This window comes from Rhipicephalus microplus, chromosome X (assembly GCF_043290135.1).
Source record: "Rhipicephalus microplus isolate Deutch F79 chromosome X, USDA_Rmic, whole genome shotgun sequence".
Lineage (NCBI taxonomy): Eukaryota > Metazoa > Arthropoda > Arachnida > Ixodida > Ixodidae > Rhipicephalus > Rhipicephalus microplus.
Window position 1 is genome coordinate 230,247,021 of NC_134710.1, and position 13,681 is coordinate 230,260,701.

Consider the following 13,681-nt stretch of genomic DNA (forward strand, 5'->3'; position numbering starts at 1 on the left):
GAACGACTCAAAGCCAAGAAATCGTTGGATGCTTGACTATAATTGATTGATTGATATGTGGGGTTTAACGTCCCAAAACCACCATATGATTATGAGAGACGCCGTATAGTGGAGGGCTCCGGAAATTTCGACCACCTGGGGTTCTTTAACGTGCACCCAAATCTGAGCACACGGGCCTACAACATTTCCGCCTCCATCGGAAATGCAGCCGCCGCAGCCGGGATTCAAACCCGCGACCTGCGGGTCAGCAGCCGAGTACCTTAGCCACTAGACCACCGCGGCGGGGCAATGCTTGACTATATAGTGCATGGGTTTGTCTATGAACCTTCGCTGAAAAGTGACGGTGACTGCGTCGTTGTGGACGCAAAGGTGAGATAATCTGAAGTTATATTCTATTTGTAAACGCTAAAGTCGAGCTTACCCATGAATTTGATACTATAGTCCAATGTTTTACGAATCTAGTCGAGGCAGCAGGCTTAGCAGCACCTACGAACATACACGTGAAAACACCACTGCATGAGGCAGATTAAATTATGGTAAAGGTGACACAAGACTGAAATTTCGACGTGGTTGACTCACACACAGCTTTGATCAATCAAATGAAAAGTATCAGGAGCATTAAATTATTCACTAGACCAAGGTTACAAGCCACCTGCGCTTTGACACTTAAGTGTACTGAGCCATGTCATTTTAGCAAGAAAAAGGAAAGCGTGTGCCCCTCTTTTAGGCTCGCAGAGTATCCGCTTATATTGATTGATTGATATATGGGGTTTAACGTCCCAAAACTACCTTATGATTACGGGAGACGCCGTAGTGGAGCGCTCCGGAGATTTCGACCACCTGGGGTTCTTTAACGTGCACCCAAATCTGAGCACACGGCGCTACAACATTTCCGCCTCCATCGGAAATCCAACCAATGCAGCCGGGATTCGATCCCACGACCTCCGAGTCAGCAGCCGAGTACCTTAGCCACTAGACCACCGCTGCGAGACACCCGCATGTATAAATATGAATAATCCGACGTTGAGTACTTCGCTGTGTTGTGCTTTTCGCAGACGTCTCTGCCAGAGCATTGAAGCTGACTGCATTTACTGTGTTATTGGGTTTTCTTTACTTTCGCCTTCCATCGTTCGCATTTGAATCACTCAAAGCTATTAGAATCCGAACTCAATTGAGTTTCCGTTTGCAGGTGAACCGCTCTCAAGCACTCATCCGACAGCCTTAATTGTTAAAATCAGCCTGGCGAAGACGGCTGAATAACTCGCCACGACGCTTCGCCGCAACCTCGCAACTTCCTGGTACCGTGGCGTCGCTGTGCGGTGGCAGCCGGAAGCTCTGTTGAGATTATCAAAGTTTTGAACCTGCTTCAAACAACAGCTAGTTGTTGCTGCTTGTTTCACTGCGCTTGCGGTTGTTTTGCAACGTTGTCAACGGCCTTGATATTACCGGAACCCTTTGAGTTTCAGAAAGAAAAAGAAAAATCCGACTGATTGCGAGCCTCGATGCTCACAGCCTACATGCACCGTGAGAAAAAGTAAAACCTCCCGTTCAAATTAGCGCCCCAAAAAGCCATGAATGTTTAGGAAGGTTAAAATTAACAGGCAAATAAAGCCCGTGAATGTATGCAGCACCCATTTTGTGTACGAGTACAGTAACTTTCAGGTTTGCATGCAGTTTTCTCGCTTAGATTGTCTGCTCGACACAGTCACTGTGCAAACAGTACAAGAACTCAATTAAGAATGCGTTCCGCATCTAGAATTGAATGAAAGGACCGGTTTCAAAACTTTCATCGCATTATTATACAGGAGGTGCCTGCGAAGTGCCTCCATGACCTTTATATCTGGAGCAATTTTTGCTCGGCCTTACTTGCTGATGGCGCTTTTTTTTTTTTTTGTCGTTTCTGCCCCATACCATGCTATCTTTTGCACCATAGAATAGTAACGGGAACGACCCCTCTTAAATGTAAGAATTGTATATTACCACTGGTTTCGTTCGTGCTGCTTGCCAAATTCAGTTTCTTGATATCGTGTTGTCTTTATTTTAATCAAGAAAGCACCATAAAATCTTATTGCTGGTAACATGACATGGTGCTGGTGCTTAGGAATCGAAAAACAACTTTTTTTCGTCAGCTTACTCTGCTTCGCTCTTTTAGGTGAGCTGAACAAGCTTTGCGCAGAATACAATGCAAGCAAAACTTTAACGCAAATCACGTCTTCAAAAATGTTTCTGAGGTTACTGAGAAATTTGTACAAAGACTCCCATTATAATACTTTTCCAACATGAACCCACTCGTTGTGCGCGATTACACACAACACAAGGTGGTGAAGAGCGTGCGTACGTGTGTGCCTTTTATATTTACAATTTCGCGCATATTTATTTACCCAGTGCTACCCAGCATATATTCACTTAATATATTATGTTGGCGCTCCCATACTTTCTCAAAAACTTAAGGGTCGCCGAAGCGCGAAAAATTGCGGTCTTCACCAAAAGTGTACTCTCCGTACGGTCACTTTCAGGGCCACCTTTCCCTGTGTTCAGGGCAATCATCTCAACGACTGCCATGTTGGATGTAGGGTCGCGCCACCTATAGGCTGGGAAAGTTGCGACGTTCGAGGAAGAATAAAATTTGACCGGTTTTGAGTTTTCACTGTCAGGCTCGTCACCCTTACATTTTGTGTGATGGCTGCACACAAATACGACACAATCAAGGATCATAATGGATGGTGTGCGCAAGAAATGGCTCAACTTTAGTGTCACGCAGAGGCACGCACATGTGTGCGTACCACGGTGTAACCCCAGTGTAAGAGTACACCATGGTACGTACATGACCCTAGCCATGGCGGCTGGAAGTAGTGCCTTCTCCTCATTGCTCGCGTGCAGTGCGGATAGCCGAAACGTAGGCAACGGGAGCACAGTCTTGCTCGGAGGTGAATACCGCCTATATGTATGTAGTAATTGCACAACTGTCGTGAGGGTTTGTTTTAGCGAATACGAGTAAATGCAGATCGAGCTGGAGGTGAACACTGAACGCACGTGCCTCTTTCTGCATATGAGCTTTGTTGGGGATATTAATTTCTGAGTGAAAATTTAAAATAAATAAATAAATGTTACAACTCTTCGCATAAATGTTGTAATCTTGCCGAGAGCTCCAAAGAGTGCATGGGAACGAAACAAATTATTCTCTCCAATTAGCTATCATGCGAAAATTAATGGTTGAAGGCTGTTTCACATGCCACGATCACAGTGGGAAAAAAAAAAAATCATTCGGTTCGCTCCAATCGCTCTGTTCGCAACCTCCGCTAATGGCGGTTTCGTTTCACATGGACCGCGAACGGTCCGCGATTTTTGCTCTGCGACTGGAGCGGCGAGCAACGTTTCTTGCCCCCGTCCGTTGTGGCAGACACTGTAGAAATTTTCAAATATGATGTAACAATCTATGCGTTATGATATTATTTTAGCTCTTCATGAGTGGTTTTGATGCGACTGCCGCCAGCCATTAAGCTGCCGTCAGCATGACTGCAATGCAACGTGGGCATTTTCGGGAAGAACAGTTACTGTAAAGTCACATATTGAAATAATTAATTAGGTCGATTAATGCTCTTCATGCGTGGAACACAGCCCGATCTCTGTGACCGTAGGGTGGTACAATAGACTTAATACCATAATTGTAGAATATATTTTTAAAGAACCGTTCGGGGCGGCTTCACTTGCAAACCTCACGAACTACACGTAATATATGGCATTTTTCTTGTGGAAATTCGGTTCGTACCGCTTCAGCTTCTTTCAAAGGCTGAGATAAGCTTCTAAAATATAACTTCAGTGCGAAATGAAAGAAGCTAGGAATAAACGACTAGAACTAAATGAAAATCGCGTGAACGTGCGGCATAGGGAGGAGCGGGCATCAGAAACCAAATGCGGCATCGTCTGCTGCGCTGCAGTGGACGATGGGCGCCACAATCAAAAGGCGCGAGAACAGTGAGAATAATAATAGTAATTTCACTACTCATATTTATTGAAGGTACAAGGTTTTCCCGTATAAAACGTTACGATTCAGGGCAACAAACAAACGTCTAGCGGACCGCCTTAGTGTCGTAGTTATCGCATGTCCTCCAAAATTGTCTTTTGAACAATGCCAAATCTTTAAGGCTATGTTTTATGCACTAAAAAGTGAAACACTTTCGCTTTCGTTTTCAAGAAGTGCAATTTACAAACATGAATGCGGTTCTTATTATTTGGTCAGTAGATGCGTCTGTGTACCTGTAAAAGAGGTCAGTATACGTGCAAGTGCTGTGGATATTTGAGATGTATATTCGAGTTACCCTGCCACAGCCACTAGGGTTCTAGGACAGCAAAGTGGCGCATGCGAGCCGCTCACAGCAGCAGTCTCCATGGTGCGGCTGAACTTAGCCGCCTGGCGTTGGTGAAAGGAACCACCTATGGAACTACTACTGATACATCACTAGCAAGTTAGGCCTACTATCTGTGGCATTTGTTTTTTGTTTGGTTGTCATGTGTAGTCGCTGTACACACTGGTGGTGGTAAACTCGTGCCCTCGAGTTACTGGCGTATAGTTTCACATAGTATCAAGAGGAGATCGTATGGTTGCTGCCTCATGCGGCGAGCCTTCGTGAATATCTCAGGTGTTTTGTTGCGGCAGCGACGGCTGAGCAAGGCAACGGCGAGAGGTGGGCGCTTTTGATGCAGAAGGGAAGCGCCTCTTACTACGACCGCTTGGACCACGTGAAACGCCCTGCTTCTGGTGGTCCGGAAGATCTGGGACAGCATGCGCCTCGAAGAATGGCCATTATGAGTGAAATTGAGGAACAGGAGCGGAAAGTAGTCAATGAATTCTGTCATTTGCTGGAAAAGTCCAAACAACTCTTCAACGGATTGAGGTACGCAGCATCTATATGCCAAGTCTACGCTTATCGCTTCTGTCGGTCGTACTCCGTGTGTAGTTAAGGTTGTCTTTTACCGAAGCTGTTCCGTATGTTGTATGCCATTGTAAGTAGATATTCTGCCTTAGCGGTTGTCTTTCTGCCTTCCCCGAACTTATTCATATTACTTCCAATTCTGGGAACTGTTTCCCACATATAGTGGCAATATCAGCATTTCGCTTGACGTGTGTGCTGTAGTGTCTTCCTCATACAAAGCTGTCTATCGCTGACGAAGCAGATTTTTTACTTTCGTTGCTAGCCAGGTTCTCTTTCGTGCAGGGATCTTCCTCAATATGGGCACAAACAATGGCAAGCTTACTTCGGAAGAACATTTGACGTATATACGAAGTTATGGAAATTTCAGCAACAACATAGGTACGTCTCTTGTCATTTGCTCAATGTTGAGTGCTCCATCAAAACGGACGTTCAACCTGTGGGTTTCTTCGCTGCAGGCAAATATTGGACATTAAATATGGTTTGAAAAGATGGCAAATAGGTGAGATTGCCTCGAAGATCGGACAGTTGTATTACCATTATTAGTGAGTATCTTTAATTTTTCTAAAGTGGCTACATTTACATTACGTCTAAAGAGCAACTGTCTAACTTACAACTGTCATTTGCTTGCAGCCTGAGAACAAGTGAAACCAACTACCTGAATGAAGCATTCTCATTTTATGCGGCCATCCGTGCCCGAGGATATTATTCTAAGGCGAGCAAAGAAGAGAGCTTGCCTTACTCCCACCGCTCAGATTTAATGGTGAAAAAATTGCGTTACTATGCTCGTTTTATTGTCGTCTGTCTGCTGCTCAAGAAGATGAAGCTTGTTCGAGACCTAGTGCGGGTGAGCTTTGGTGGAGAACCGCCACTTTATGCAACCTGATTTGATAGTTTCTGCCTTGCATACGTTTGGTGCTCTTGATAATGAACAGCTACACAAAATGCAATGGCATCTTTGTGTCTATGAATGGTGCCAAATTATAGGCAAACTGTATTATGCAAGCACTGGCATATTGCAACACAGATACACAAAGGCAAAGCCACAAAGCTTAAAAAGGTAGAATAGCTCGTATATGCCCTCCTGTCTTTATGTTAGCATTTTTCTTACCTGCTTAACGCTTAGTGTGTTGTGTGTGTGCGTGTAGCCTATTCTGCCGTGCATCTGAGCTGTGCAGAGAAGGTTATGCGCAGTGAATGCGATCAAGCGTTTATGAAGAGAGTTGTCGAGGTGGTGCTGATGCATTTGTTCCGAGACATTTACTTGTGGGAAATGGCTAACAGAAAAAAAAAAAACTTGGTACAGCATGTAGCCTTTATATGAAGCTTCTTCTGTTCAGTTCTTCGCACTAGTAAACAAATCGTAGCAAGTGGATATTAGTGTCATTGCACTCATTTGGTAATAGTGTAGCTAGGAGCTAGATAGCTCATGCTGTTTGAAATTGACTCAAGATGTGGTACTCTGTGCTTACATTCAATCGAAACAGCCTAACCCTCAATAAATGTTGGTTGTGTGCTTTGTTGCTGGTGATCCCTGATTAGCAGACACAGTTAATAAACTGAAAATGGGTAGTTTGGTACTTTAGCAGTTAGTAATACAGTTTAATGAACTTGGTGCTTTTATTTGGAGTTCTGACTCGCTGTTTCGCTTAGAATTATTGATGTAAATGTACAAAAGTTTGTCTTGTTTCTGAGATGCAGTTGTCAAGAGCTGAGCACATAGATTTGCAAGACACTTCAATTCATATTAGTCTAATATTTACTAGACTTAGATTTAGGGAATATTTATGGTAAAACATGAGGGATATAGTTAATAGAAAAAAGCATTAATATGCAGCATGGAAATCAGGCACAGTGAAGCACTGTGTCTGGTTCATGTCCTCTATATCTGATCTCTCTCTATTTTCTAATACTATGGTCACATGGGCCAATTTAGTGTCACATCGAGCGGGTGCACATGGGCTCTTAGAATATCACGCGCCACTACACGGGAAAGGCAAGTGTACTTTGAAAATGATAGTAATAGCGATGGCTACTTAAGTAACACAACAGATATTTCATATTTCAGGCAATGTTTTTTAATTAATGATGTGTCGACTGCTATGAGTAGCCCTGAAAATAAACTTTGCGTGCAAACGACAATAGCTGAAGCCATTGCACAGTGTGTAATGGGCATGCCCCTGTCTGTTATGGCTGTAAACTGGCCGATAGTATGAATACAAGACTAGTTTTTTTTTTTTTCTTGAGTTGTATTTGTTTATGCGTGGGAATATTCCTAGCAGCAAAGATGACACTTAAAGGGGCCCTGCAAAACTTAAATTCAAGTAACCATGGAATGAATTCACTGGAAGAGCTTAGTGCCTTACGAATTCAATGCTGCAAAAATTTTAAGAAGCCGTCTAGTGTGAGTGGAGTTACAAATATTTGTCGCATGCTGCAATTGCATTCTCTCTTCTCATTCCGACGAAAGCACTGGAAGCGAAGCTGGCAGGGGTGGGAGGGGCAAAGGAAATACGTCACTCATGACCTTGAGCACTTTTTCTTTTTTTCTTCAAATGTATGACTTTGTCAGTGTGATCGCGGGCACACGCGGGGATAATTTATGGCCTCCTGCGGCGATTTTTGTAACGACCGAGTGCGCCATGTTCAAATCGGCCAATGGCTGATAGATGGGCTTTGTACAAGTGATTTTTGAGCATCTTCTGTCATTTGTCGGGAGAATAGAAAGCAATTTTCGGCTGAATTTTATAATTTATTGTGAATTCCAGGCCACGTGCAGCGCTATAATATTTGGCTCGCGTGTTGTCAGGAGCCTCTACTACCGATCAGGAGCGTTTTCTGAGCATCCTCAAAAAGTGTTTCAGTGCTGCTTTAAAGAATGCTATGAATTCTGCTTGGGTGATAGCTTATTTATTCCCGAGCCACTGCTACTAAGGCTAAACACTGTCTCAGCGAAGTGAGTTCGTCGATTGCACTCGCCGACTAGTACGCATTGCAGTGAGTGTCACTAAACGTTTCCATGTGACAGCGTGCGTAAGACAGCGGCGAAGTGCACTCACACGAAGTGCACATTTTTATGTTAATGTTAACATATTCAGATTCACCTAGTTGAAGAAAAATGTGTGGCTGTTTTTTATGCGATTTTTTTGTTATAAGGGACAAATGATTTATTGCTTGCTTTATCAAGTGTTTTTTTTTCTTAGGAACTTGCCAAGCAGATTGATGACTACACTGCCACATACGAGCCAGAGGACCAGCTGGAATGGTCTCTTGTGTTGGGCGAGATAAAGTCTTTTATTGATGTATGCACCATATTGCATAACTTCGTTGTTACTAATTATCTTGTTTTTTACTTGCTGCTGCAATGTTGATGCTCTCTTTATCAAGTAAATGGAGCATCAATATTTCTACCGTGCTTACAGTGACCAAGGAGGAGTTACATAGCTGGTAGCTGTGTTTTAAACAAAAGGTATAAAGGAAATCACCTGTCTGATGTTAGTTGGAAAATGTTGCTGAAATATTTAACTTTTTTGTTGGTGTAAAAGCTTTGATTTTTACATATAGTTACGATAAAAGTCTCCTGTGGTCTGAGCATGTATTTCATAAGGATTCAAATCTTTTGCCTGAACATTATCTTGTTTTTATAAGTCAAGCATAAAGAGCATACTTTTTTTTAATCAACCTGTCCATTCAAATTAATGTTAAAGAGACCAACTACGAATTATTATGGTACCAATTTTCTAAAGCGCTGTGGAAAGCAACGCGAAAAATGCTGTGAAACATTTATAACAAGATTTGTTTTGATTTGTGGTGACTGCAACATTTATCTGCGGCGACTCAGACTCTGATTTGTGGTGACATACTGCAAACAGTGGGAGGTGAGCACAACAGCAGTTTTTGTTTGTGAGCCGCAGTTGGCTCTGTGCATGTGTGCGCACTGCGTCGATTTGTTACTGCTCAACATGTTCCTTTAGTTGCTGCGAAGGCAGTGTCGCTTCCTAGCATCAGTTTTTTTTATCTTGTAAGCAGTGCAGAATAGAGTAGGGGTAGATAATAATATGCATACTCAAATTTTGAGCACTAATTATGGTGCACAAAAAAGTGTCAGACTATGGTTAGCAAATAGAGTGACTCTTTAGTGCAGCACCATGACTCTTCGGTGAGGCTGCACAAGGAACCAGTTTTTTGGGTCTTTTAAATGCAGTTCCAAAATATAGTCCTACTTGTATTGCAAAAAAGATGTTTGAATCTCTTACTATAATGCAGAGCTTTTTTGTTTAATCTAGGGTGTAATCACACCTTCTGACCAGTTATTAGTCTCTTTAAGTGTGCATGAGGTATTTGAGATAATTTTGAGTCACCATAGGCACTTCCATTTTCGTTTTAACAGTTAGGCAATAACTTCGTTTTGAGTATAGAAGAACTTGTTTATGGGTGAGTTGGTGTCTTAGTTTGCTGAACATTGCATAACTGGCGCAAAGTTACGAACGTTAAAATGTCATAGCATTTTGACTAGCCCCTCTATCACTTGTCTAGCAGGTTTGTTTCGTATTAGCAGCTGCCACAGTGTATTGCTGCACTGAAGAAAATGAAGAAGGTTACATGAACTATTTCCTGTAACAGTGTAAGCGGCATGCAGTCCTACTTGCCTTACATGCCATTCAAAATTTCAGAAATACCCGTTTTTAATGGGGAAAAGTCTTTTGTTTTAAAAAGTAAGCAATAAGTTAAGTGTAGAAGCCATTGTGGGGCCTTCATGGCTGCGGATTCAAAAGTCACTTTTTTATGAGTTTTTTATATCTAATGTAATTGATTTTCCCCCTTCTTCAGAGTCTTTTTAACGTAATAGTGTCTTACTGTGAATATATGTGTTTTTAACGTAATAGTGTCTTACTGTGAATATATGTGACCTCATTTTTTTTAGTGATCTAGTTCTCTATATCTAGTCATGATAAGCTGTTATATAGAAGGGTTCTCACTGAGAGGGAAGCTTAATAAACTGCCACGCACCACTAAAAATCTCATTGGCTGCTTTTGTGCAAGCCCTGGGCAACAACAGACATCATCTCATTGAAGTAGACTGCTGCTCTCGAGACTGTATGGACGCCGTTATTGAAAATGAAGATAGTCAGTCATTGAAAACACTGCTAAAAAAAGTTTTAAAAAATTGAAGTAATAGATTGAAAGTTGTTTATAGTCCACATCTTCCGATCAGCAAACGTTGGTATGAACAGCTCAGCCAAAGTTTGCAGTTCTGTCCAGAACCTGGAGTTTTCAATCAGAGCATGAAGTTGACACTTTCTCAAGCACCATCTCTTCATACAAAGGCCTGTCATCACTCTCTTTAGAGCTGCCAGCCCCAGCCCCTTTTTGTCATAGAGCAGATCACTGCTATCGGCCAATAACTGACAAATTGAGAGAGGCTATTATATCAGATGTGGATCTTTGACAAGGTGCCGTCATGGGCTAAAATTACACAGTTGCAATGCTAGTGTGGACCGGAATTACACTGGGAGCGAGTGAACTTGTTTTATGACATGCACTGATGTACCTTCTTGTCCTTTAGTCATCCTGCTGTGTTTTATCCTCCCGTGTTATTTCATCGGGCTCGTTAAGACGAAACGAGAGATAAAGCGCTCGAAGCATGCAACGAATTCCTGTAACTTGGCTTGCTGTTGCCAGATTCGTAACTTTGCTCGCACATACTAGATTGCGGCAGTCGATTAAGTGAGGTAACTCCGATAAGGAGGTCACTCAATGAGGACTTATAAAAGTGCTTCACGACCATTTTGATAGCCATCGCTGAAGCAAATAAATACCTTGTTTGCACTATTTAGCCTCATATCACCTGTAACAATAAAAGTAACCTACTAAAACATCCTTAGTCAAGTAAATTTATTAAAAATGCCATTGCTGGTTATCTCAATAAAGGTTTAAATGTTTGCTGTATATTGTAGGAAACCCTACTAATAGCAGATTGTTTCCCACTTTATAGACAGCTAGCGGCAGTCAACATAGGACATAATACAATGCTGACTCTGCCATGGGACACCGTGTTATGATGGGTACTGTGGTAGTATAGTTGTCATGGTATAGTTGTCATGGCCACTGATCGAAAGACGTGGGTTTGATTTCCCTCTGTGCATTGTTGTCGCATGTTACACGTCAAAGTATGCTGGAATAACATGCGCTATTGGCCATTTTTACAATTAAGCAGCACACAACCTAATGATAACAAATAAGGTTACTGTACTAACAAACTATAGAAGCTATATAATAAAAATTTTTAGGCAACTAAAGAAAAACGAAAGCATAAGCCAGAAAAATTTATCATTCGATAACAGTTGTGTCAGCTCTTTAGATTACAAAACAATTATTAAAAATTGGCTGAATAAAGCTTGTTAGTACTGTCTGGTAGTTGCATTAAACATTATGTGCACTATTGAAAAACAGTGATAGTTCCTGTTCATGGTAAATGAGACTTGCAATTTCCATTCGGTACTTTGTTCAAATCTAGGGTAGTAACTGCTCTTTTTTGTGCATTTATGGTGTTTCTTTTTTTTAGTCTGTGTGGTCGTGTGGGAAGTTGCACAGAGTATATAGAATGATACCGTGGTTTCTTCATTCAATGGTATAGGGCAACCACTTTTGCTTTCAATAAAGGGACCGGCAACTGATTTTTTCGACTCAGTTTTTCACTGCACGACAGATGGCTTGCTCTTCATAGTGTTTGTAGCTGTAGTAGCTAATCCCAGAAGCACATAGTAATTTTATAAGCAGTATTTCTCCTTGTGAAAGGCTCTGAACAAGGATGTGCCTTTTTTTCCAGCAACGCTGAAAATTGATTGTGATGCCCGTAGTCCTTCTAGTGACTTGTGCATGCTGTCATTGTTCTGCTTTCGTAAAAGTATCTGCAGGTATGCTTAACCACGTTTATTCTGAACTTTACAACTGTTCTTGAAAATAACAAGCCGTTAAGATGAGACGATGTGGCTTTGTTCAGCTTCTCTGTATTTGTACCACGCTGCGTGCGCCTGCGCCCATGGTTGTTGCGCCTGTGTCATGGATGGCTTGTCTCGTGGTTACTCTCTCGATACATCAGCCAAGCCAAGTCACCAAAAATGCCACTGCGCATATGCGCGGCCAAGCCGAGTAGCAGTAGACGTCATTTCTGAGACAAATCGTAGGTAGAAAAACCACGTCGCTCCAAAGTCTTAGCGACCCTGAAACTACGTGCACGGTTTCATGAGCATGCAGAAAAGTTGCTCAAGACGTGCTGACGAGCATGGGATCATTACATCATGTGAAGGCTGTGCCTTTTTAATGTGTATTACTTACACAGGCCTATAAAAACATTTTTCTGGAGTATTATCTTTTATTATAAAGAAGCAAACAACATTTCAATACTAACAGAAAAATTGTTGGCCGCATACACTAGTTGCAATCACATGATAGGGTACATCTGATAACTGCAGCTTGTGCCACCAGGCGGTACCACAGGCTATTTTCGCGGTTTTCAATTAAGAAATAAAAATATAACTCCACTTGTGAGAAAAATAGAGTTGGTTTGAGTCACTATGAGGGACAATCTTTCCATCCGTGCAGTCATCTCATTTCATGTTCTGGGCAGTTGTCGGTCCCTTTAACCTATCCTTGGCTCATTGCTGAGATTGATGACTGGCTACAATATAAGGAAGGAAGGAAGGAAAAACTTTATTTGCAAGGGTGTGGGACAGGGGTCATGAGCTTGATGGGTGGGGCCCTAAGTCCAGGGCTCCACTGGCTGCCGCCGCCTGCCTGACGTGACACAGAAGTGCAAGCTGCACCTCTGGGTCAGAGCTGGCGAGCTGTGCCTCCCATTGCTCGAAAGTATTACGAAGCTTGTACTGACCTAAAAAGGTATCTAAATTTGGTGGTCGTTTTAGGCATCCCCACGAAATGTGGTAGAGTGATGGCGAGCCGCCACACCACAGACACGCATGCCCATACAGCGTTAAAAAAATTTTGTGTAATCTTTAAAGATTGGGAAAGACTCCCGTTTGAATTCGGCGGAGGTCAGTTGCGTCCTCCCCTTCTAATGATTCATGGGGGGCGCTATATTTTTGTCGCATGCCTCGCTGGTTAGCAAGAATTTTGCGAGGGGCCATTCTGGGTGGGTCATTATCCTCCTCAATAGCTTCCTGCTGGAGTGTTTCAAAGGATCGAATGTGCTGTCGAAGCTCTGCTCGGTTCGTGAGCCCTCGAGCACAAGCGTTGGCACTTTCGTTCCCCTCCAGGCCTGCGTGTCCTGGACACCAGATCAGCCTGTATTTGTTCAATCCCCCGCCTAAGAATTTGCTTATTTTTATCGGAAGGCGGCCTCTTAAGAAGAAACGGCATGCTTCCTGCGAGTCGGAAATGATAGTTGTCAGCGGCTCATCTCTCTGTTCCTGCCCTTTGATTGCAAGGGCAATGGCAAAGCATTCCGCCTTGGCGATCGAGGACGTGTACAGCAATGCACATGTCACTATGCCGTTGTCGTTGCTAAGTACTGATGCAACTGACCGTTTAAAATTGTATCTCGGAGCGTCCACATACAAAACATTTGATTTGTTTTTTAATGTTTTTCGGAGCCATCGCACTCTCTCCTCTCGGCGCTTTCTGTTTGTTTTTACATCCATGTTCTTGGGCAGCGGTGAGATCGAGACATTGCTGCGGACGGGATCCGGGATTTCTACAAGAACCTCGTCCAGGTTCTGGGGGTATGGCGG

At 42.7% G+C, this 13,681-nt stretch overlaps 1 protein-coding gene across 13 annotated transcripts in view; it reads left to right on the forward strand.

Moving 5' to 3' along the window:
• The first annotated feature begins 4,370 nt into the window (after window positions 1-4,370).
• The window catches only part of LOC119187847 (protein SCAI), a 160,688-nt gene continuing 151,377 nt past the window's right edge, over window positions 4,371-13,681 (forward strand). For 2 of the 13 annotated variants that reach the window (XM_075878758.1, XM_075878759.1), the window contains exons 1-5: window positions 4,409-4,895; window positions 5,217-5,312; window positions 5,390-5,476; window positions 5,565-5,778; window positions 8,135-8,233. In XM_075878758.1, coding sequence (XP_075734873.1) covers window positions 4,699-4,895; window positions 5,217-5,312; window positions 5,390-5,476; window positions 5,565-5,778; window positions 8,135-8,233 — 693 coding nt within the window. In that variant the 5' untranslated portion in view covers window positions 4,409-4,698. Of the gene's footprint in view, window positions 4,896-5,216; window positions 5,313-5,389; window positions 5,477-5,564; window positions 5,779-8,134; window positions 8,234-13,681 lie in introns of all 13 variants that reach the window. The other 11 variants (XM_075878757.1, XM_075878755.1, XM_075878753.1 and 8 more) reach the window with 11 other exon arrangements.